Here is a 26,214-nt window from a genome sequence, read left to right as displayed (position 1 = left end):
AAGAGCTAGATGCGAAGACAATATCATCAGTTTGCTCATGATGGACTAGAAAAATTAATTAAAATGATCGGAAAGAGGAAACAATGTTCACAGTTTCGTTTCCATGGAAATGATACCTATCAGAACTCTAAATTTGATGGTTCAAGCAGATGTGTAAAACATTTCAGTACCTATTTCAGTGTTTTCATCACACTATATAAACCTCATTTATCTTAATATGTATGGCACTTGGTGCATCAGCTTCAGATTTTTTCCCCTGTAATGCGATATTCAGTGTTATGACATACAGTGATCAGAAGTGTTAGCTTTAACCTTGACGTTATAAATATTAGATCACTTGTCTCAAAAAAAGTCTTGCAGCACCTGGAAGGGTTTCCAATCGGATCATGTTTCATTTAATTGTGAAGATACAACCAAGTCAGGTAGAAGCAAGTTGAAACTATGGAGATGCAGAACTTCTCTAGACTTAAGTGCACAGTGCAGACCATCTTATTGATACTGCTAACACAATTGATTACATAGGTATGGAACCGTTGTATATTGATTTACATGTAATCTATAATAAAGGGAAACTCGAAGTTCCGGAAAATAATTATATTAGCACGGTGTTTGACGTTTTGTAAATTTATGACTGAAGGCCTCATAGATCATGAATTCATTCATTTGTATCGTTCCGGATAAGTTTTTCAGTGGTGTTTTTTGTTCCAGTTTTATCAAATAGTACAAGTATGCCTCTAAGTTATCCAGACCCAGTACCTGGATGGCCTGGTGTGAATATTCGTTTTCGTAACTCAAGATGACTTAATGAAGATGATTTTGGTTAACAGATGATTTTGGATAACTTTGTGTACTTCTCTTCTATTTGCTACTGTTATCACAGCATCAACAAACGTTTACCTACACCGCTTCATCATGTTCACAGCCTTTCGTCCCCTCACTTTATTTGAAGAAATCTAATTTTAATGACACGTATCCATAAGAATTAATAGTACATTGAAACTGCTGGAATAATTTCTCTCTCTCTCTCTCTCTCTCTCTCTCTCTCTCTCTCTCTCTCTCTCTCTCTCTCTCTCTACATATATATATATATATATATATATATATATATATATATATATATATATATATATATATATATATATAACAGAGTGAAAATATTTGACTGGTTATTGATAAGTTAATCAGTCAATCAATCAACCAGTCAAATATGTTCACTCTCCATGAATTATTTGAACATAGCACTAATTTACTCCTTTTTGTTACGGAGAAGACAAGAGCTCTTTCATGCTGAATTTTCTGTAGGGTACATGTTTGTTAATTTAACATTTATGATCGTGCCAAAGCCTCAGGTTTTGTCAAGTGGAATGCTATGGTTATAATGTTAACCAAAGTGGGTTTCAAGATGGAAATGGCTTCAAAGGAAAACAAATCAGCAGCAAGTACCACATTCATGCTGTTAATGTTTCTGCCAAACGATGAAGTCTTGACATATTCAGAGGGGTTTAGTTCTGCCTTGTATTTACGATTTCATTGTAACACTTCAGCGATTCATATATCAAGCACGTTCTAGAACTCTCACGCTTACTTCCAATACTCCACGTATTCGAGCTTTTAAACAGAGCCCGATACATTCTCTTGTTCCATCTTTTCGCTTAGGATAACAAATGGCCACCTCTTCTTTTATTTATTGTCTTCATTCATGCAACTCTGTCACTGCACTCCTACTGCGATACAGACGACCTCAACAAGCTACATTACATCATTTTTAGTTTTCTGTAAAAGAAAACTACCGAGATGGCTCTGTCTGTCTGTCCGTCCGCACTTTTTCTGCCAGCATTTTTTTTTCCGCATTTTTTTCTGTCCACCTTCAGATCTTAAAAACGACTGAGGCTAGAGGGCTGCAAATTGTTATGTTGATCATCCACTCTCCAATGATCAAATGTATCAAATCGTAGCCCTCTAGCCTCAGTAGTTTTTATTTTATTTAAGGTTAAATTTAACCATAATCGTGCGTCTGGCAACGCTATATGACAGGTTACCAACGTGTTATGGCTGAAATCTTCATAGGACGCGGCTCATGCAGCATTATACCCAACAGTCTGGACCTTCGAAGATGATACATCTAAATTCAAGGTTCACGTTTATTACCTACAGCTTCACCGTTTATTCTCTAACAGCTAACACAACTGCTCAATGAGCAATTTTAATGCAAACAGCGACCCTTCCTTAAAAAAGAAAACGTTCTCGCACTATCAAAAAATTGGTAAAAGGTTCAGTTGTTTACTAAAACTTTTGTGTTCACCTCCAAAATTCGTATTTTTATCAGTTTTACTCACTTCTCCAGGAATGTTTATATCTCACACAAGGAAGAGAAGTTTATTAGAATTCCCATTGTTACAGCCTATTTCACACATTTAAGAACACCATTTTACTCTACAAAAACCGAGACAGTACAATTTACTAGTGACTCCAACATCTAAGGCTTTGTGGCTTTCCGTACATCTTCGTAAGTTATTTCCTTAATTATGTAAAAATTTACAATAATCCTTCAACTCATGCTTCATGTAAATTCACCTCATATCATTTACAGGCAACAACCTCACAAAACACTTCATTAACTCAAATGCGCATTTACTTCCAGCAACACTTCTTCATTAACTTTCTGTAACCACTCACATCCCTCCTCAAAAAGAATGCCCTTTTCAAACTATACCATATGATCACATTACCCCCAAATATTTTAATAATAACCTGTCAAGTTTCTCTCTTATTTTTAGCGTCCCAGTCATCGGTCTCCCTATCTTATTATATCTTTAACCATGCAAGTGAATTACAAACCATGTCTTTTTCTGCCCCATATACAATCCGTCGAATCATTTACCTCTTTCAGTCGCTTTATGTCCAATTTTACCTCTAGGCAATCACAATTATTCCTGGGACCCTTTGGTCGAATTATCAAGATCAACACTGCTTTTCCTTTAGTTCCTATCCCATTTTTAATTCCTTTCCTCCTTTTTAAAACCTCTGCTCTTGATAAAGTTCATGAACAAAGTTTTCGTTTTATTACTTTTCCACCTGTTCTTTAGATTGTGTCTCTCAAAGTTCTCACATTCCCTACTATACTAATGTCAAGAAAAGCAACACGAAGTTCATTACAAAGTGCAGTGGGAATTCCTTGGGTAAAAACAACCTAAAACAGCATGCAAAGTGCATCTTAAATTTAATAGAGCGAGAGAGGGCTCTCATTCCGCGTTTACTGGTATGTCATTACCTCATATTTCCCAATTACCAGAAGTCTATGTTTCAGTCGAGTCTCTGTACTAAGATTATATTCCAAGATTCCCGAATAAATTAGGGTCGCTAAAAGGATTTGCTGGGTGAGGAAAAGTTTGTGAAAACTTATTAAACTTTACCTCTGTTAACTGCCTATCTAATAAAAGCAAGCGTGCACGAAAGTCTTGGAAATATTCAATTTTCCCATTTCACGAGAAATTTTAGTTGTCGAGGAACGTCTATTGTATCTATTTTTTACTCTTCTATTCTGTTTCAGAAGATATTGATAAAATAATTTCACATTTCAATGAAAAATTGCAATAATAATAACAACAATAATGATACAAGTTAGGCCTTCCTTTTTAGTGGGGATTTGAACCATAAACTTTTGATTTGCCAGGCCAACATTATATCCACTCAGCACAGAAGAAATAAAAGAGGCGGAGCCACATACACTATTGCATACGCTTTTGAGTCACCTTTTCTCATATTCATCGCTTTACACATCCCCCTTCCCAGAGATATCCATATCCGTGGTTTTATTCACTCGCCAACTCATAGATATGAGTACCCTATGACTGCTTATATTCCCAAGTATATACAGTAACTGATCTGGGTCCACTCTTCAGTGGTTGGTGGATATATTGTTGGCTTAGGAAATCAAATGTTTACTCTTCTAATCCCTAAAGGGGAGCTTGTCTTTATCTTCTATTTCCAGGCAGGGTACCCTGCTTACAATGGATGATGATAATAAAGATACTTTGGTAAGAAACCCTCTCTCTGTACTGGTGTTATGAAGATAATTGCATTGAACTTGTTTGGACTTCTATTTTTCTTGTTCATTTTCAGTTTTATGTAAATCAGTTTCTCTCATGTTGATCGGGGAAATCATCGATTCCTTCTAGGATTCCTATCACTTCATCACATATATCCTGAGTATAATTTCACATATCTAGCCTCTGCTTAATCATGACCTAGGTAAAGGGTTTGTTAAACGAAGTAAGAATGGAAAAGTAGTGAGGGGAGGGGAAAGGGGTAGAGTAAGTGGAGGATTATGTGCGTGTATGCAAGCGTGTGTTAGTCCAATGGGGAATGAAATGTCCCTTAAATGGTGAGCGAGCTTGTCTCCTAAGACCAACAGCTGCCACAGTTGTCAAGTTGTTAAAATAATCTCCTTTTGGCAGGCTACTACCACACTGGTAGCAAGAGGTACCAACTGCTTGCCCTAGGTAGAGACATTGGTTTAGGGTGCCATCAAAATCGACTCCTTGGACAAGAAAAGCGCTTTAAAAGGCAGAGGAGCTTCTTCACATGATGACGGAAATAGGAACATTTTCACAACTGTAGATTGATGGGAAACATGGGATTCAGGCCACTGTGTGTGGTCTTGACATTACAAATTAAACAGGGGTCTGGGGATGGATCCTCGCCCTTTGGAACTTTTTGGGGTTTTGTGTGCATGGTTATGGTACATATGTGCATATGTGAAGAAATGCATGGGAGTTGTCTTTCGGGGAGAGGAAGCTAGATATTTAGCCATAAGTAAGAAAACAAGAAAAAGCAGTGTGTGCGATAAAGACGAGGACTTCAAGTGCTGAGTATATCTAGGGTAGTTTAAGAATAGAATTATTGGGTTGTGTAGCACTTATGGTATCCGTGGGACTTTCGAGACGAGTAAGAGAGTACAAATATGTTAATTCGTGAGTTATTGAAGTAGGCTTAAAACTGGTTGGAATAAATGCTATGATAGTAATTGTCTCGAACAGGATTAGTAGAGAATACGAGTGTAAAAGATTGTTTTTAAGCGACATGAATGCACATGCAGGAGATAAGGAAATGATATGTGGATATATTGGGAGTTTAGAAAAAGGCTTGATCGTTAGAGGTATGTGATTCTAAAGAAAATTATACGAAAGTACACATATGAAGGAGCAGATAGCAAAATAGGATTTGTTAAAGGTGTATTGGATTGGAATAAATGGGAAGAGCAGCTTTTGAGCGTAATGATGATAAAAGGAGTGGCAAGAAGTGTACCTGATAATTATTGTTAAAATAAATGGGAGCTCATACGAGAAAGGAAAGCAGAAAAATAAAGCTGTAAGAGTAATGAAACCAGGTGTATACTATTATTTTGAAAGTTTATTGAATGTGAAAGACAGAATAGAGGCAGAGGTGAATGAAGCAAATGAGGCATTGTTTGTAAGTGTTTAAATGTCAATGGCCACTTAAGTCGGATGTTGCTGTGTGCTGTTGAAAATGTGGTTAAGTTACTTACTTGGATATTTAAGATATGTCTGGATATGATAAAGGTTCCTAAAAATGGATTATATATATATATATATATATATATATATATATATATATATATATATATATATATATATATATATATATATATATATATATATAATTCTAGTGAATCTTCAGAACGAGAAAGAGAGAGGGCCATGTCTGCACTTGAGGTCAGATGAATATTCATGGACAGAGGATGGAGCATAAAACGCACTACGACACTGATCTGTTTGAAATTCTATTTTGAGTGTTTCAAAGTCAAATGATGAAGACCAAAGGAAATATTTTACACGTCTTACCTTGAACATGAGTTCGAGACTTAATTTTTAGATTTCCATAATTTTAGATTTTCATTATTCATATATCGATTAATAGGTCGAAAATATCTTAATTATTAGATAAATCAAGAAGTGTATATCGGTATAATCAACGTCATCAATTAAAATAATAGTTTTTATTTTTATGGTAATATATATATATATATATATATATATATATATATATATATATATATATATATATATATATATATATATATATATATATATAATGTGTGTGTGTGTGTGTGTAATTAAGAGGATCCGAGATCATGAGGCTACATGTTGCCTATTACGTTTGGTCTTTTGCATGCTTTTATTTAACTTGACGTGTGCGTCTGTCTGTCTGTCTGTTTGTCCTTAAATCTTGTAACTCAATTTTCGAAGTGTTCCCTTCTTCCGATGGAACTGAAATTTTGCATGGCTACAGAACCCCGGTGACAACACAATCTTAAATGATCAGTAGATCAGCAGTGACCTCTAGTGACCCTATGGTGACTTCTCCTGGTATCTCAGGCTTTGTATGAAACTTTTTGGATTTTTCACAACTTCTTTGACTCGGTAGAATCTATCTTCTATATAACCCCTCCCCTTCCCTCCTCCATCCCCTCCCCCCTTCCTTATTCCATCCCCTTCCCTCTTCCCCAGGACACGATCAAGTGTTAATTTAGCTGTGTTCTCCCCCACTCCTTCCCTCTTCCCTCCCCCTTCCCTCTCCTTCCTCCACCCATAGCCTCCTCCTCCCCCTTCCAAAGCACAATCAAGTGTTAATTCAGCTGTGTCCTCCCCTCCCTTCCCTCTTCCATCCCCTCTTCCATCCCCTTCCCCTCTCCCCTTTCCCTCCCGCTTCCCCCTCCCCCTTCTGAAGCACATGATCAAGTGTTAATTTGGCTGTGTCCTCCCCCACCTTCCCCAGCCCCTTCCACTTCCCCATTTCTGTCAAAACTAAAAAGTATAAAATAAGAAAATAAAAAAATATTTTTAAGCATCCTTTTATTAAAATGCACTAAAAAGTAAAAAATTATTTTTTGAAACACACCAATATTTTCTTACAATTAATCATGTCTAAAAAAATAAAAGCATTGGCCCCAATTTTTGTAGACATGATTAATTATAAGAAAATTCTGGTGTCTCAAAAAAGTATTTTTCCATTTTTAGTGCATTTTAATAAAAACATGTTCATTTTTTTTTTAGAATTTGGGTGATTACTAAGTGTTTAGTTTAATATATATATATATATATATATATATATATATATATAATATATACTTAAATATATATATATATATATATATATATATATATATATATATATATATATATATATATATATATATATATATATATATATATATATATATATATATATATATATATATATGTGTGTGTGTGTGTGTGTGTGTGTGTGTGTGTGTGTATATATAAGAGAAACATTTTGATTTCAAGTAAAACCAGGGCAATCCCTACGCGATGCATAGAGTTTTAGAAGGAATGATGATTTTCCATATGTACGAAAAATTAACCTTATTAAGAAATTCGGTATATAATTATCAGGTTCTCTTATTTTTAATGTTCATAATTCAATTTAACAACGAAGTATCTGCGTTCATTTGAGCATTGCCAAAATAAGCAGTGATAATTTTTGAGCGTCTTAACCAATAAGAATGTATTATCTTGATTCAGAATGTATTTATATCGGCAAATACATTATACTTTTTCAAAAAACTATATTTATGAACACTATAAAGATGATTTACCGTCTTATTATATCTCCAAGAAAGTTTATGCCCTAAATCAAGACCTAGGAAATGTTCGTATGATTTATTTTTTTTACTTTTAGACGGTATGGTTATTCTGAATGTAAACGAAAATTCAGATTACATGGGAATTCAGCATATGATTATCAGGTGCATTTATATTTAATTCTCTTAATTCAGTTCAATAACGCATTAGAGATATTCAACAATGACGAAGATATTCAGAAATCTTAACCATTAGCATATACTGTATTATGTTGTTTAGAAAACTTTTATCTATGTTTGGTAGTTTTTCGGAGGCGTATGGAAATAATATGCAGTAAGATTTTCCTTTTTTTTATGAAGTATACAAACATGAACCCACTGCCCTGTTGGCTTCATTCGGAAACCGCCGAAAACAGTCTTTGAATTTTGTTAAGGTCAGATAACTAGAAATAATGTTCCTCATCGCTAGCAAGAATCGGTTCGATAACACTGGATGAGATTTTTTTTTTAGGTTTGTATATTCTAACATCACAGATGTCAGTTAATAGAAATATTAATTATAATTTGTGATTGAATGGATTATCTTTTCTCGGGCTTGACATTTCCAAGAAAATCAAAAGGATAGGCACCTCCCTACTTCATTAGCATAGAATATTTTTTTTTCCACTTGTAATCAAAGGTCGTCTAGTGTTATATGAAAATGACTACATGGACCTCTGACTATAAGGACTTCTGATTAATTATCGTTTTGTCTATAGGGACTCCCAAGGTTTCACTGAATACAGCGAGCCGATCTCCTATATTTTAAGAATGAAATACATAAACAATTTTATCGATATTCCATGTTTCTTTTGCACAAATCTGATAACGAAATACTTATTTTATATTTGGAACGCAAAATGTAAAAATTGTGCTATTTCTTATTTATATGCTTACTATTGTCCCGTTGTAATGTTCTTTTTTTTGGTATCGAATCAGGTAATATGATAAAAAATCTTACACTAATTTACATTCGTCACCCCTCCTCCCCGCATCACCACCAAATATTGGTGCCCCTGATGTTTGCGGAAGGGATTAAAACCTAACAGCACGTTATCTGATGCCGGATGTTCTGCTCCTGCTGGAACAATCTCATCTGGCCTTGAGTCCTTTCTTTTGGAGTCATCCACCAAGAGCCAGTAGTGTTCGCTCCCTCGTTCACGGTTGCGTTTTCACCCCCGATGCACCTTTAATCCCTTGTCTGTATTTAATTTACTTTATAGTTTCTCTTTATTTATCTTGCCTCTTGGATGACACCGGTATACTCTTTCGATTGTAGATAACATATGCAACTGCTAGGACTGAAGAACTCTCGGGTTATCTTGCTTGTCAAGATGATTAGAGGGGACTATTGTATTGCACTGGGCTACAGTAATCATGCTGGTGCTATTCCTTTGAGGTTTTAAAGGTAATTCATACACTGGATGCCTAAAATACACTGACTTATTGTCGTTGTTGCTATTATTGTTTGAGATTAAACTGGCTTTATGTCAGCACGAGTCTTGTTCACAGATGTTGATGATAGGAAAGTGATAAAATGGTCGTGTTGTTTCCATGAGTTATTTTATTGATGTAAAAGTAAAAACGCTGATTATGATGAAAGAAAAAGTTCAACAGGCGGGACTGAAACCCGTTTAAACCTTCACGGGCCTATTAGTTAGATAAAAAAGATGTTTAGCACCAAGTGCTAGCGAGTCATAAATAGCCAATAAAAAATTTTAATGTAAGAGAAGAAAGGAAAAATGTTAAAATCTACGGATTTTTCATACCCCATTCAATTAAGTTAAGGAAGCTGAAAGCATGGAACTTTCAGTGGTAGGGGATCGATGAAGAGATAAGATTTTTAGTAGGAAAACAGGCGATATTTTCTCCTCGACTGAAGGGAAGACGTGTAGTTTAGTTGTGTAGCACTCTCAAGGCGAACTGTGTGCTGCCAGTATGTTTAATGGATCTTGGCCTAAGTTTGCCCCTCTAAGGGGAATTGTAGAATGTAATGGTTTAATTATTGATTTTTTGTTTGTCTTCCTTCAGTTGGGCGATAAGGTTAAAGCAATAACAGCTTAAGAGGGAGATACGCTCTGAACTTTTCAGAAGGAGATGGTGGGGCTGAAAGGACAATATTTATTGTCGAGGTTTGACCAACGTTTAATACAGTGTGTGCACAGACATGTGGTGTCTCAGACCACATGGTTCGGGTGATGTTGGCTTTTTTAGTGGTGAGTAGTTTTTTTTTTTTTGGTGTTGCAGAGGACCAGGGTAACCGACTGTTTGGGAATGATGGAGGATGCTGTGTTTCAAGGGTATTCTAGGAGTATGCTGTATTTATAACAAAAAGTTGTCTGGGGATTCTTGAAGAAAGTGGTGTGGGTAGTGGTCTCTGCTAAAAAGATGGGTGACTGTTTTGTGCTCAGTGGAGTTATGTCGTTTAGAAGGTAGATATGTCAAGTGCCCAAGGAAGTTAACATTGAGTAGGGGACTTGGGACATCAGTATCGATGAATTCCCTCCTGTATTTCCTTCCCATCAGGTTAAATAAAAGGCTTCAGTGGCTGTAGGGTGATATGGGGCTGCCATTTGGCAGCACAAGTTACAACTGGGTGTGAGATGGATGCTAGTGATCGACTTCTGATTTAGTATTATCAGCCTGATGGTCTCCGTGTCCACCCCAAAATTCGTGCCTTAGGTATTATAGCAACATAAAACCTGGTGAAGCATGCATCTGAAGGTGTCATGGTGGCTACCATTACTTCCTTGGGTGGCATCTTCAGTTATCTTTTGTACTGCCTGCTCTTCCAAATTTATGGTGAGCAATGCACGATATGAGCAATTGGTTTTACCCTTTTCTCCAAAGTTTCTAAGGACATTTTTCTATGGCATTTGTTCACCTGCCATCTCCAGTCCTACAGATGGTCGGGGATGTGTATTGCAAGGCTTTGGAATCCTCCAGAAACTCGTCAGATTTTTTCATGAGGTCTGCCATGAGCATATATTTGGCGCTGAGGAGGACACTAGATGTTGTGGCTTACCATCTGTGTCAAGCTCATCTTGCGACACCCTCACTGATGTGTCCTCCAATGAAGTGCTAGAGCTTATCTGGCATGAGTGAGTCGTGGTAAGGTAAACTCGCAGATGAGGAACTGGAGTAGCCCTTCACAGATGATCATTTTGCCCTCTGTGATCACCTCGAGTAAGTGATCTGTCTTATTTGTTGAGTTTGAGACATTTGGAGGCATGACTGTACCTCTGCTCTCAAGAAACAGGCAGATGACTCAGTCATCAAGAAAAATGGGACAGACAGGGATTTGTCACATTCACATTTGCATTTTCGTCTGACACATTTCATGTGTGATTTGTCATTTAAATGATTGCCTCAGTGTGATAGTTTCAGCTATCTTCAGTCCAATACTCACCATAGTTTTTTGTGAGAACCAAGTTTTATTTCTGTCATGTTGTAGAACCAATCTTTTAAAGCTCTTGAGGGAGAACTAGTCAAGATTTGAGCACCTTTTTTGGACAGTTAGTGTCTATGTTTTGATAGGCATGGCAGTATTAAGCACATTAGTTGCCAGGGGTTTAGTGCGAGTACCAAGCTTTTGTTTACCAGTCTAGAGAGTTACCAAGAGCTTTCAGATAAAGCTAGCTAGAGCTAAGTGCCTCATTTATTCTGTTAGTGGCAGGTTGTTATTGTGTAGGATATGGCTAGGAACCATTTTATCCACTAGGTCACTCCAAGAGGTCACCAATATAAAGGAAAAGCATACACAGGATGCCCAGATTACAGTGACTTCTTGTAGAGGTTTGAATTGCTTTTGATGCAGTGAGCTGACGCAAATGTGGTATCTCAGTCCACTGGGTTCAGGTGGTGCTGGTGATGTATAAGCATGTGGTCGAGAGGATGCCTCTTGATTACCTGATAATCTTACTGCCTTAATTCAGTGTTCCATTGGAGCATGAAGCACATGGGGTGAAGCAGGAAATGGACTATTGGCAGTCACTTCTTACTGGTGAAACTGGAGGGGGAATGAGCTCCATGAAAGGCTAGTATTATATTCCTATGGTTTTCCAGTCAGTTTTGTTTATGTTGTTTTCCTCATGAGGGCCAGTAATGGGAAATAAACCTCTGAACTCCAGAACAACCTCAGTAGCGGTATGGTTATGGATACAACAGTGGATTAAGAACCAACTCTACCAGATAATTTGGTAAAAAAAATTGTAAACTAAAAATAATTAAACTTGAACCATGTACATAGTGAAATGAATCATGAAAATATTAATGCTTTGACAGTATCTTATATTATCGATGTCCCGATAAAAAAAAAATATCGGCTTTTTGCGTTTTTTTAATCCTGTAATATAACGAAGAAAATAATGAACTTGTAAGAATGCTACAACGATGAACTGATATCATTCATCAGTCACACAGCAACAATGAAGGCCAGCTTAATTATAAATGTAATTTTTTATTATTAAGAAATAAATGGTGTAATTTACTAATAATATCCAGATGTTTTAGATGTATACTGACTTACTGATTAGTACAAGCAATGGCGATAGAAGAGGTTTATAAGCATTGAAAATTTACTTACCACTTTTGTGATTGAAAAGTGTTATATAGGCAATGGGAGTTTTAAGTTGACTAATCCACTGCTTCTGAAAACTTTTAATTTCGTGTCTATTATAAAATTTAGAGGAATATAAATGATTTTTAAAGGTTCCAGCACATATGGCTGTTTACGGAAATAGAAATGTAGAGAAGTTGGTCAAGCAAACATCAGCTGAATCACTGAAGGAATATTATCCTCTCCTATGGAATGATTTTACCCTTTTATCTGAAATTCGATTTGCGATTCACCGAGACTCTACTGATCCTAATAAAATGAGGGCGGTAATGGGTGAATTATTTCCTTGGAGGTATAGTGATTCCAAGAAAATGGGGCAAAGCATTTCATACTTCACATAGGCTAAAGGGCGTACTCGGTGAGCGCTAAAATACTTCTTGGTTGGGGGACAGTTATCTAGATATCTCTGAGGCTCATAGTGGGGATGGCCAGTACATCTTGCCAGGGTTCTTAGGAGGGATGTTTAAATTTATATCAGAAGCTGGTATTCATCTACAGTAATATGTAACGTCTTCTGCTGTCTTATTTATTTTATACTGTTATAGCTGCAACATTTTATATGTATATTTATACGTATAATTTTTTGTAAATGATATTGGCGTCAGTGATCTTTGATGTTACAACGCCGCAGAATTGTAAAGCAACCAATCACATTAGTTGAACTTGGTAATGAATAAATTGTAGCAGTAAAAATAATAATCAGAAATTAACTTCGGTGGCTTCCAGCCAACCCTCTCATTTAGGCCAAGGGACTGATAACATGTTATGATGATGTTGGACCTTGTCTTAGAGGTCATATTATCAGTAAAAAAAGTCGAATTTGCAATGAAGCTGTCAGAACTTCTTTTGTCAATTTCCAGGAGTTAATCATGTCAGCAATGCCAGACGTGTTATGTTACTTTTTTTATATTACACAATAACTTTTCCTGTTAAATAGGTTTGAATATACGGCCCAAACCGAGTCACGCAACTTTTAGGAGGATATTTCACACATCGACGTATAACTAATACCATGTACACACTTATTTACTAATTTTTCCATTTTTTCTGCCACGTACGACAATTTCATTCAATCACTGTTTTGCGGCGTGAAACAAGGGCAGGAAAGCTTAGTTAGTTGACGCCTGTCAGCCAGGTTAGCCATTTCTTTGACGTAGAGAGAAAGTCTTAGCAGGTTATTGTAATGTTTTGTGCTGTGTAGTTCCATATTACCTCTTGGAGGCAGGACGTACAGGTATTTCAAGAGGTCGGGAGAAGATTAGTCAACCGAAATATGTCAAATTTAGGGACAAATGAGGGTGAGTCACGAGTTAGTCCCCTTCCAGAATGCCAGATCAAGCCATGTGAAACTAGTGAAGCGGTTGTTATCCTTAGTGAAAAAGTGAATACAACTCCAAAGTACAGTGCAGCTACGCTAAAGTATGATGAAGGAAATGATGGATGAATAGTGTGAGGTTTAAGATTCAACATGTTCAATTTTTAGTCGTTAGAAGAATGTCCTTGCGGTGGAAAAGTTAAACCGACGTGCGCGAGGCTTGGTTTCGCTTGTTCATGCATATTCCGATGCTACTGTAAGTGCCTGCCGAAGTGAAAATATTTGAGAAACAATATAAGTCTACCGTAAGTTAGAGGGACATTCAATTTAAACGTTAAAATCGTAGGGAGAAAGATACCGCCCTGTGATTAGAAATGACTTTGAATGGAGATGAAGGCGAGTCTAATAATGAATTTTATTTTTCAGTTGCAGAATTTGTTTTTTTAATTGATCAAAAGACAATAAATGGGCAAGATAATGAGCATATTTAGGTTGGAAATAAAGTGTATGTGAATGTTGATCAACCATTAACGATTTGAGTTTGTGCTAATACTAAACTTCAGATTTTTTTTCTCTCAAACATGTTTTTCATTAACTGTATTTAATATTAATAAACTTCATAATTTTCAATATAATAGTGAAATTTCAAAAGGAGTGGAATTGAAAGTAATAATGAGTCTTTCGTCGAGAAACATTCACTCTGAAGGACTTAAAAAATTTTTGGTAAATTTTTACAACAGTTCCAACTCCATTTTTCTAAAGTAATTATGTATTTTCATGTGTGTTTTAATGTGTTGTGAATGGTTATGATAGTAATACTCGTACATCGGGAATATGAGTTGTTTTTGAGTTACTAGCCTATACACCCCTACTACACCCAACAAGGTTGGGGACCCTTTGGGAAGGGGGGGGTTTTGGTTGGGGTAAAATCACCATCGACACAAAGCAGCATTTGAATTAATGAATAAAATGAGGTAAATCATAGCATACCTAGCAAGCCATAGTCAGGCAACGTAGGCTAGTGTAATGTAGCCTAACATCCCTTAACCGCAAGTGGGTGGCGGAATGGCGCTTCGCGCCTTATCCGCATTTATAATGATTCATGGCAGGCTCGTATATACTGGCAAGAGGTAATGTTGCGCTGCACGCGCTAGCCACAGGGGTTACAGAAGGTAAATCATGTTACAATATTTTAAAAACAATTATAAATTTACCTTAATTGGATGGACACAAACCTTTTGATGGGTTATATCCAGAACAAGATGGTTGTGGCTCATCTACTGTGTCATCGTCGTCCTCATCAGAAAATGATTCCCTAGGTGGTGATGGTGGCTGAGTGTCACTTAAAGGTGGATATAATTTAGCAGCTTCAAGTAAAAATTGGTGTAAAACTGAACTGTGCTGCTGCAGGTAACACTCCGTGAATTAAGCGAAAATAATCGAAGTTACAAGACGAACACAGACTGGACATGACCTCACTCTATGACAGACTTGAACAAAATGGCAAGGGAAAATGTCTGACACCTGTAAGATTTTCACTAGGTCATGTGACTCCCAGACAACACGTAACTACCCACAATGCAATTTTAAGGGGGAAAAAATTCGCATCAGAACCACAATGCAGTTCTAAACAAAAACAAACTTGCATCAGAGCACAAACTGTGTCCGTGTTAAAGTAAACAAAACACTTAAAAAATGTTCGAGGATGGGGATTATATAAACATTCATATCTCGGATATGGTGAATTTCCCCAAAAAGTGTTCAGAGACAAAGTTTAATTACTTTTTATGCAAAATGCATCTATAATACTATAATTATTATAGAATGAGCTGGAACTATTGTAAAATAATACAAAATTTTTCCTGCACCTCTTTGTGCAAACTGTCCCTTCTGTCCAGAAATTACCGCAATTACTGTCCCATTTATACAAATATTACTGTGGTCTTTCCCGTTTATCCAGGAATGACTATATTCACTGCCCCTTTTATCCAAATATTACTGTTCTGACTGTCTCATTTATCCAGACATTACTATAGTGTCTGTCCCGTTTATCCGGGTATTACTGTACTGACTGTCACTTTTATCAAGGTATTACTGTGGCGACTTTCCCTTTTATCCAGTTATTACTGTGCTGATTGTCCCTTTTATCCAGGTGTTACTGTGTTTTCTGTCCCATTTATCCATGAATTACTGGGGTTACTGTCCCTACTTATCCAGAAATTACCATACTAACTGACCTTTCTATCCAGACATTACTTTGCTGACTGTCCCATTTATCCAGGTTTTACAGTGGTGGTTTTCCCTTTTATCCAGGTATTACTGTAATGACTGTCCCATTTATCCAGGTATTACTGTGGTGACTGTCCCATTTATCCAGGTATTACTGTGGTAACTGCCCCATTTATCCAGTTATTACTGTGGCGACTGTCCCTTTTATCCAGGTATTACTGTAGTGACTGTCTCATTTATCCAGGTATTACTGCAGTGACTGTCCCATTTATCCAGGTCTTACTGTACTGTCTGTCCCATTTGTCCAGGTAATACTGTTCTGACTGTCCTCTTTATCCAGATATTACTGTAATGACTGTCCCGTTTATCCAAGTATTACTGTATTGTCTGTCCCATCTATCCAGGTATTACTGTACTGACTGTCCCTTTTATACCAGTATTGCTGTGGTGACTGTCCCTTTTATCCAAATATTACTGTGCTTTCTGTCTCATTTCTCCATGAATTACTGTGGTGACTGTCCTTTTTATCCAGAAATTACCTTACTAACTGTCCCTTTTATCCAAATATTACTTTGCTGACAGTCCCATTTATTCAGGCATTACTGTGGTGGTTGTCCCTTTTATCCAGGCATTACTTTTGTGACTGTCCCTGTTATCCAGTTATTACTGTGGTGACTGTCAAATTCATCCAAATGTTACTGTGGCGACTATCCCTTTTATCCAGGTATTACCCTGCTGGCTTTCCCATTTATCCAGGTATTACTGCAGTGACTGTTACTTTTATCCAGGTATTACTGTGGGGTGTGTCCCATTTACCCAAGTAGTACTGTGCTGACTGTCCGATTTATCCAGGTGTTACTCTGCTGACTTTCCCTTTTACCCAGGTATTATTGTGCCGGATGTCCCTTTTATCAAGGTATTACTATGGCGACTGTCCCTTTTATCCAGGTTTTACTGTGGTGATTGTCCCCCAGGTATTACTGTGGTGACTGTCCCTTTTATCCAGGCATTGCTGTTCTGTCTCTTTTATCCAGGCATTACTGTGCCGACTGTCCCTTTTATCCAGGCATTGCTGTTCTGTCTCTTTTATCCAGGCATTACTGTGCTGACTGTCCCTTTTATCCAGGTATTACTGTGGTGACTGTCCTATTTATCCAGATGTTATTGTGGTGGTTGTCCCATTTATCCAGATATTACTGTGTTGACTTTCCCTTGTACCCAGGTGGTATTACTGTGATGACTGTCCCAATTATCCAGGTATTACTGTACTGTCTGTGTCTTTTATCCAAGAATTACTGTGGTGACTGTTCCTTTTATCCAGGTATTACTGAAGTGACTGTCCATTTTATCCAGGTATTACTGTGGTTACTGTCTATTTTATCCAGACATTACTGTGGTGACTGTCCCCCAGGTATTACCGTGATGACTGTCCCTTTTATCCAGTTATTACTGTGCTTGGCAGTCCCTTTTATCAAGGTATTACTGTGCTGATGTTCATTTTAATCATACATTACTGTGGTAACTGTCTTATTTAACACCCACCAAGCCTAAACACACCCTCACTTAAGTGAAACACACCCACTAAACCTAAACACACCCCACACTAAACCTAAACACAACTTCTGTGTAACCTAACTACACCCCTGGTAAACCTAAACATATCCCCACTAATCCTAAATACATCCCCACTGAACCTAAACACACACCCCCACTAATCCTAAACACAAAACTGGATACAGAATTATTAATCACAGGAAAGAAAAGCATTTAAAATAATATATGGTATTGAGTAGGCTACATGAAATGAGGTACAATGAACCTGTAGAGTTGATCTGCCACATAAGTTACAAAGGGAAGTGGGATGAAGGAAGGGGACGGGAAAAGGGGTACAGATTTTAAAACTACCCTATTATATAAGTTGGGTCAATTGATGGTCACGTGCCAAATTTTGTCTAGATCTGTCAAGTGGTTACCACAGAAGTTACAGAGGGAAAGGAGATGGGGGGAGAGGAAGGGGGTATGGGTTTGAAACCTACCATATTATCTAAGTTGGGTCAAATGATGGCCACATGCCAAATTTTGTCTGATCGGTCAAGTGATACCACAGAAGTTACAGAGGGAAGGGTGAAGGGGGGTACAGGTTTGAAACGTACCCTGTTATCTAAGTTGGGTCAAATGATGGGCATGTGCCAAATTTTGTCTACATCGGTCAAGCAGTTACCACATACTGTAAGTTACAAAAAGGAGGAGGATGGAGGAAGGGGAAGGGGAATGGGGTATGAGTTTGAAACCTACCCTATTAGGTTGGGTCAAATGATAGCCACGTGCCAAATTTTGTCTAGATCGGTTAAACAGTTACCACATGTGTCACAAAGGGAAGGGAAAGGAGAAAGGGGTACGGGTTTGAAACCTACCCTATTATCAAAGCTGGGTCAAATGGTGGCCATGAGCCAAATTTTGTCTAGATTGGTCAAGCAGTTACCACATGAGTTACAAAGGAAAGGGGGGAAGCAGGAATGGGTTTGAAACCAATCTTATTATATAAGACTGGTCAAATAATGACCACATGCCAAATTTTGTCAGATCGGTCAAACAGTTACCACATCACTTATAAAAGTAAGGGGGAAGGGGAAGGGAAAAGGGGTATTTGTTTGAAACCTACTGTATTATCTAAGTTGGGACAAATGATGGCCACATGCCAGATTTTGTCTAGATTGTTCGAGCGGTTACCACATAAGCTACAAAGGGAAGGGGGGATGGGGGAAGGGGGTACTGGTTTGAAACCTACCCTATTATCTAAGATGGGTCAAATGATGTCCACGTGGTAAATTTTGTCTAGATCAGTGAAATGGTTCAGATTTCTATAATCCACAAACATATGGACAGACATAACATACAAACATCCACTTTTATAAATGGGATGATATATATCTATTAAAGGAGATCATAAATACACCAAAAAGAGTAGAAAGTTATAGCTATATTTCGGAGACACTGTCTGTCACCCTTAATAGACAAGCAATGAACAAAATAAGAGGTATAGAGCAGTGGTATTTATACCTATGAAGGAATATTCCAGAAGTCAGCTGCTATGCCACTCCTGTTGACAGCTTCTCCTTAATCTTCATAACTGCTGGTTGGAGGAAGATTTCCTTGTTTAATCAGTGTGTGGTTAAAAATAGCTGAGCTCTGTTGTTCATATCTTACTAAACGTTTATATTGTATCAGTCTTTGGGGCAGTGATTTACTTGAAAAACTGATGTATGATTTTTCACAGTCAAGGCGAGGGATTTCTTATACTCCCGTGTCTTTGGGGACTGGCTATTGTTAGGCGTTAATTAAGGATTTGGCTAGGATTTTTTGTGTAGGTAAAAACAAAAGGGTTAGAGTTTCAGAGTGTCTGTCTCTTGATCCTGTCCAGGTGTGGAATTTTGATTTTATTGTTGGGGGTCTCTCTGGTCATGTTTTGAGGGGATCAGTAGAAAATTATGTTTGCCTTATGGATTGGTCTCTCAATTATGTGGTCAGGGTACTTGAAAGATGAGAGCTGCTCATGGATTATTTCAAATTCCTTTTCCAGGAATCCTGGGGAGCAATAAAAAATAAAATATATATATATATATATATATATATATATATATATATATATATATATATATATATATATATATATATATATATATATATATATATATATATATATATATATATATATATATATGTGTGTATATATATATATATATATATATATATGTATATACATACATATATATATATATATATATATATATATATATATATATATATATATATATATATATATATATATATATATATATATATATATATATATATATATATATATATATACACATACATACATACATACATATATATATTTTTATGTTCTGTGCCCTGTTGGAGGAATGTACAGGGATTTTCTTATCATTTAACTGCTGTGAGGGTCCATCAGAATGTAATAAATGAAGGGGCAAAAAGATGACTTTCCTTGATATCACCATTAATTAACCAAGGAGTGGAAGGTCGCCATGGGAAATGAGTATCAGATTACGTTAAACAATTTATTTATAGATGAAGCAATCAGGAAATGAATGTGAAAAAAAAGACTGAGCAGCTTGCAAGCACATACAATGTGCAATAATATTAGACAATGAGGAGCAAATCTCTAAATATGGAAAGGTGACTACTGATTGAATGAATTTCAGCCGCTTGTGCACATGGGGGGAACTAGTTAGTGCCCCGGGACTGCTTATCCAAAAATTCTTGTATGTAGCAGAATGGCAGTAACGTCTAAGTGGAAATGATTCACAAGGCTGGGACCGACCGCTTGGGAGCAGAGTAGCAGGATTTCTGGAAGAGAATTCCAGGTTAGCATTCAAGACAAGAAGTTTCTCTCGCATGAACTCAGCTAGGCACCATTGAGGAATTGATCGATTAAATTTGATTAGCCCTTGGTAACACTATGGTGGGAGTGATTTAATTACGATCACTGAACTAGTTTAATTTAAGCTTAGGACAAGTCATGGGGGTGAATCATGGGCTGCTTTGTTGGTAGGTTTGATTTAACAAAGGGGCTTTGTTTAAGAGAATGGAAAGTTGGAAATATTGAAAATGGAGAGAATTTCACGAAGGAGGGAAAGAAAAACTGGCTGGGGACCACATTCCCAGACGTACCTTATCCTGTTTTGTGCATGAACTCTTTGCAAGACGAATTTGGTAGCTGGGCAATTGTGTTCAGACCAGCATGGAGGAGAAAGGCGAGGCACTCCAGTGTCTGCTCTTTCTCGAGTCTGTGGTGCGTCTGCTGGCGTTGTTTTTCTCCCAGCGTCTCGGCGGTTTTCGGAATGGTTTTGAGTTTTGGGCGCAAAGGCAGGTAACATCTGAAAAGCAAGTCCCGAGCCAGTAAGGTTCATAGAGAAAAGAGGCCTTATAGCTAAGTCCCTAAGGTTCAAGATAGAAGCCCCCTTAATCCCAGATTCGTCCCTATTTACTAACGGCTACCTGACCCCCCCACAAATCATACGATTATGAGGGCTAAGGTGGGGTACTTTTGGTTACCCAAAATCAGGCGATCTGGGGTGTGTAAGCCTACCTCTGTTCACGTCCCTGTCATGGCGTCTTCTCAGCCGCCGTTAAATTTGAATTTGTACCTAACTGGGTGAAAGGGACGAATGGATGAATTATATATATAACTGGATGAAAGGGATATGTATATGGATGTACTTATAATATATATATATATATATATATATATATATATATATATGTATATGTATATATATATGTGTGTGTGTGTGTGTGTGTGTGTGTGTGTGTGTTATTGAAAGACCTGGCTTCTGATCCTGATGTGAGTCAGAAATTTATACATGACTATGAAATATTTTCTGTTAAAACAGGAATCTATCTAATAGAAGGAGCCCATAAAAATGTCAAAAGGCAGAAAGTTATATATACATATATATATATATATATATATATATATATATATATATATATATATATATATATATATATATATATATATATATATATATATATATGTATATATATGTATATGTATATATATGTATATGTATATATATATATATATATATATATATATATATATATATATATATATATATATATATATATATATATATATATATATATATATATATATATATATATATATATATATATATATATATATATATATATATATATATATATATATATATATATATATATATATATATATATATATATATATATATATATATATACATATATATATGTGTGTGTGTGTGTATGTATGTATATATGTATATATACATATGTATATAAATATATGTATATAACATTGTACCTTTTGACATTTTTATGGGCTCCTTCTATTAAATGGATTTCTGTTTTAACAGAAAATATGTCATATATATATATATATATATATATATATATATATATATATATATATATATATATATATATATATATATATATATATATATATATATATATATATATATATATATATATATATATATGTACATATTTATATATATATATATATATATATATATATATATATATATATATATATATATATATATATATATATATATATATATATATATATATATATATATTATATATATATATATATATATATATATATATATATATATATATATATATATATATATATATATATATATATATATATATATATATATATATATATATATATATATATATATATATATATATATATATATATATATATATATATATATATATATATATTTATATATATATATATATATATATATATATATATATATATATATATATATATATATATATATATATATATATATATATATATATATATATATATATATATATACTGTATATGAAATTTTATCACACCGTGATTCATTATTAATTAGGAAGCTACAAATGCCTTTTAATACCCAATTCATTTATAGCATTACTTCGGGAATATCCCCAATATGGGAATTGTCTCAAAGGGAATTTATAACTGATAAATGGATAGAGACCCGGCAGTAGCGATCCGTTTATCACTTATAAATTCTTCGGTGATAATTCCCCATCGGGGATATTCCCGAAGTAGCGTGAATTCGGTATTAAACGACATTTGTAGCTTCATGATTACATGCCTCAGTACCCATAATTCTGTGTGCAGCAGTTTTTGGCTAGGGAAGGAGATGAAACGGTTATTGTTAGAGGAATAACATCGTGTATTACCATTCTAAAGAAAATTACCAACCGAAGTTCTTAACTAATTAGTAAAAGGTTCACATGTGTGGTTAAAAATTATAATTACTTTGCGCTTCCTATTAAAGTTAGCATCACTAATGTATAATAAGCTTTTTATATACTTAGGTGTATACATATGTCTTGTCGGTACAGAAATGTACGGGGCATAAAGATATATTAAAACGAATGACAAGTATTATGAAATACAGTATACATAAACTGTTACTCAAATGACTTGGACTCATTTGGCACGGATACAGTTGACCAGAAGCAACTGACTGGCCATCAAAGAATTATCGGAGAGTTTGGCAGTGCTATTGGCAACACACATGGATAATAAAAATAAATATATTGCAAAGACAATATAAAGGTACAGAAAAATGGACATCTAAAGGAGGTTACATAAAGATCTACAGTAGACGTTTATTTTTATTATCCATGTGTGTTGCCAATAGCACTGCCAAAACTCTCCGATAATCCTTTGGTGACCGGTCAGTTACGTTCTGGTCAACTGTGTCCGTGTCAAATGACTCCAAGTCATTTGTGTCTCAGTTTATGTATATTTCATAATACTTGTCATTCGTTTATTTTTACATATCTTTATACATCGTACATTTCTGTACCGATATGACGTATTTATACTTCATAATGTTTCTATTAAAGAATTATTAATAAAAAAAAAAGGAATGGAGCATGCTTTTTATTGCTAAAAAAAATTAGTTTACAAGTCCAGACGTGAAATATGTGCATGTTGTGGGCACCTGTCGTGAGAAACAAATTTTCCTCAGGAAATTATATTCTTATTTCTAGGTTGGACAATAGTACCTCTTTGGTAGTTAATTTTTTCCTTTGTGGTCAACGCTCTCTTTGGTGGGCGGGGGGGGGGGGCAGTTCTTGTTGTTTACAAGTAGCATATGTGTATTTTCTGGCAGTTTTATGTTTATATGTAGGGCATAGAACTCAACTGTGCATTTCATCAGGATACGAAAACATAATCATTGTACCTACTCCACTGAACCTCCTCCGTGTTTTGCAATTATTCCGAACACTTGTGTGGGTTTGTTTATAAGTGGCTCGGTCATAAACAAGACACCTGTCATTTTCCAACAGTTATTACCCTGACTGAATTGGTATTAGGCTTAGCATTTATATAATTGTTGCATATAACAGGACGTAAATGACTGGGGCACAAAAACACCGTAGGCAAATGCCCGAAGATGCCACTGACCGTAACGTTTTTCTGGGCTAGGAGATTTATATTCTCTTTTTCGTAATTTTAAAAGAAACTGAAATAAGAATATTACAAATCTGACCATCGCCAGTGAAGATGTGCTATTTTTCTTGCATTATGTAATAATTTTGTTTTCTACATGATCTGTGTGAATGTGACAAGAGAAGTTTATCGACCCTACAGTTTGCCTATAAAGTGGAACAAAAACAAAAGTGTCAACTTTCTTCGCGACCTCTCAGATAACTCAAGGTTATAAAAACTCCTACCTTGTACAGAATCTCTCTCTCTCTCTCTCTCTCTCTCTCTCTCTCTCTCTCTCTCTCTCTCTCTCTCTCTCTCTCTTTCTCTCTCTCATTATACCAAGACGCATAATGGTGGTGTCTAGAATGGATTTTCCTTGTGCATATCACATTATACAAAATCTCTCTCTCTCTCTCTCTCTCTCTCTCTCTCTCTCTCTCTCTCTCTCTCTCTCTCTCTCTCTCATTATAATGTGACGCATAATGGCGGTGTCTAGAATACTCTGTGCATATCACCTTGTACAAAATCTCTCTCTCTCTCTCTCTCATCATACCAAGATGTATTATAGCAGTCTCTAGTATGGATTTTCCACTGTGTATATCACCTTGTACAAAATTCTCTCTCTCTCTCTCTCTCTCTCTCTCTCTCTCTCTCTCTCTCTCTCAATATACTGAGACGCATAATAGCGGTCTCTAGAATGGAATTTCCTCTGTGCATATCTCATTCTTACTGACGTATCGCTAGTTCTAATTCTCCGCGTTTCCTGCAACTCTAACGAGCGTTCTCTTCCTCCTCAGCATGAGCTGGTGGTCGCTGCTGAAGCAGGTGGCAAGATCGTGCACACCATCGTTCAAGTGACGGTGGCTGACGTCAATGACAATCCCCCTCAGTTTCTCGAGAGTGACCTAACCGTTTCAGTCGTCGAGGAGGACGACACAGGATTACCTGCTGCTATTCTCAAGGTAAATGGTTGATAATTTACTTTGCTTGGTCTGCCCCGCCCCTTCTCTCTCTCTCTCTCTCTCTCTCTCTCTCTCTCTCTCTCTCTCTTTTTATTTTTCATTTTCTATTTTTTGCGAGGGTAGGTGGCCGGAGAACAAATGAACTTTTTGGTGAGATGCTCGTATGTTTACCTGTACAGTAATTAAAATGTTTGGTATTTCTTTACAAAACCTTTCATGTGATGTCGAGTTTAATTTTCTTTTTCAGTTATATTCCTTTAGTGTTGTGAAATTTTATATGATATATTAGTACTCTTCCAAATGATATTCATAAAGAAGTGGTAATAATAGATATAAGTTATGATAAAAATATGAAAGCCTCATGTGATGCATACTTTGTCTTAGAAGGATAATCATATAAAAAAAATCTCATTGCACATAAAAAATGGTTTAAAAGGAACTCGTGCAGTTTAGGTAAAGCGTGGTATTATAAAGAAATGACAGTTAATTTGATATCCAGAAAAATACACTGTTTCCGTTTCACTGTCATAAAAACTCAAACATACACTATCGCATAATAGACGTGACTGGCAACACTATCTGTTATGCTTTCTCGCTTACAGAATCTGATAACTTACTTCATTATATACATTCAGGTCAGATATGGATTTTAGGAGTGAAAATCTTCCGATATTTAGGTTCATTTCCTCCACAACAAAGCTACTGAATTTTCGTGCTGCTTCCCTTTAATAAAAAATTAGGAATTTCACATCACAACACTGAAGAGGCTGGTCCATCACTACTTTGGAGAGTAAATCTGCTCCTACGAGTATTCCTTGCTTTTCCTTCGAGTCCGGGCTAGATAAAGGATATGGGTTATTCACTGAGTCGATCCTACAATGGTGACGATGATGTGAGCGGGTTGAGGGACAACAGCTGTGGAAGGGGTTGGACTGGTACTTAGGGATTCTTTTGAGGACAGGGGCAAGAATACAAATTTGTTATCTTAGCGATTCTAAAGGAGAGATTCAACAGCGCTGGAAAAAAAATATGCGGGTGTAAGTGTAACTGGCAAAAAGTGTAAGTGAAAAAAGGAAATTTCTGGTTTTGGGTATCTGTCCTTGTTTTGTATATAAAGATGAGCGAGGCCATTGGTATGATAAGGTTGGTAAGGGAGAACGAGATGGCACACTTGGAAGGTTCAGAGGTATTACATGTGGACGATAATTATGAAAATCTTTCTGAAAAGTGCTTGGCAGGAGGTTGAAATTAGATATGACATGACAGGAGTGCGTTGAGAACTGGCCAAATCATTCGGTGTGGTATAATCTATTGAATTTATTTACCTTACAGTCTCAAATAGTGAAAGCAGCAGCGTTGCGTTTTCCTCTATTCTGCCTTAATTCATCTGAT

General features: G+C 36.0%; 1 protein-coding gene across 3 annotated transcripts in view; it reads left to right on the top strand.

The window, feature by feature from the left end:
• The window catches only part of LOC136837198 (putative neural-cadherin 2), a 1,292,835-nt gene that overhangs the window by 1,126,911 nt on the left and 139,710 nt on the right, over positions 1-26,214 (top strand). For all 3 annotated transcript variants that reach the window (XM_067101868.1, XM_067101867.1, XM_067101869.1), the window contains one exon: positions 24,658-24,822. In XM_067101868.1, coding sequence (XP_066957969.1) covers positions 24,658-24,822 — 165 coding nt within the window. The remainder of the gene's footprint in view (positions 1-24,657; positions 24,823-26,214) is intronic.

The sequence above is a fragment of the Macrobrachium rosenbergii genome, chromosome 58 (genome assembly GCF_040412425.1).
Source record: "Macrobrachium rosenbergii isolate ZJJX-2024 chromosome 58, ASM4041242v1, whole genome shotgun sequence".
Lineage (NCBI taxonomy): Eukaryota > Metazoa > Arthropoda > Malacostraca > Decapoda > Palaemonidae > Macrobrachium > Macrobrachium rosenbergii.
This window is presented reverse-complemented; position numbering and strand designations above follow the sequence as displayed.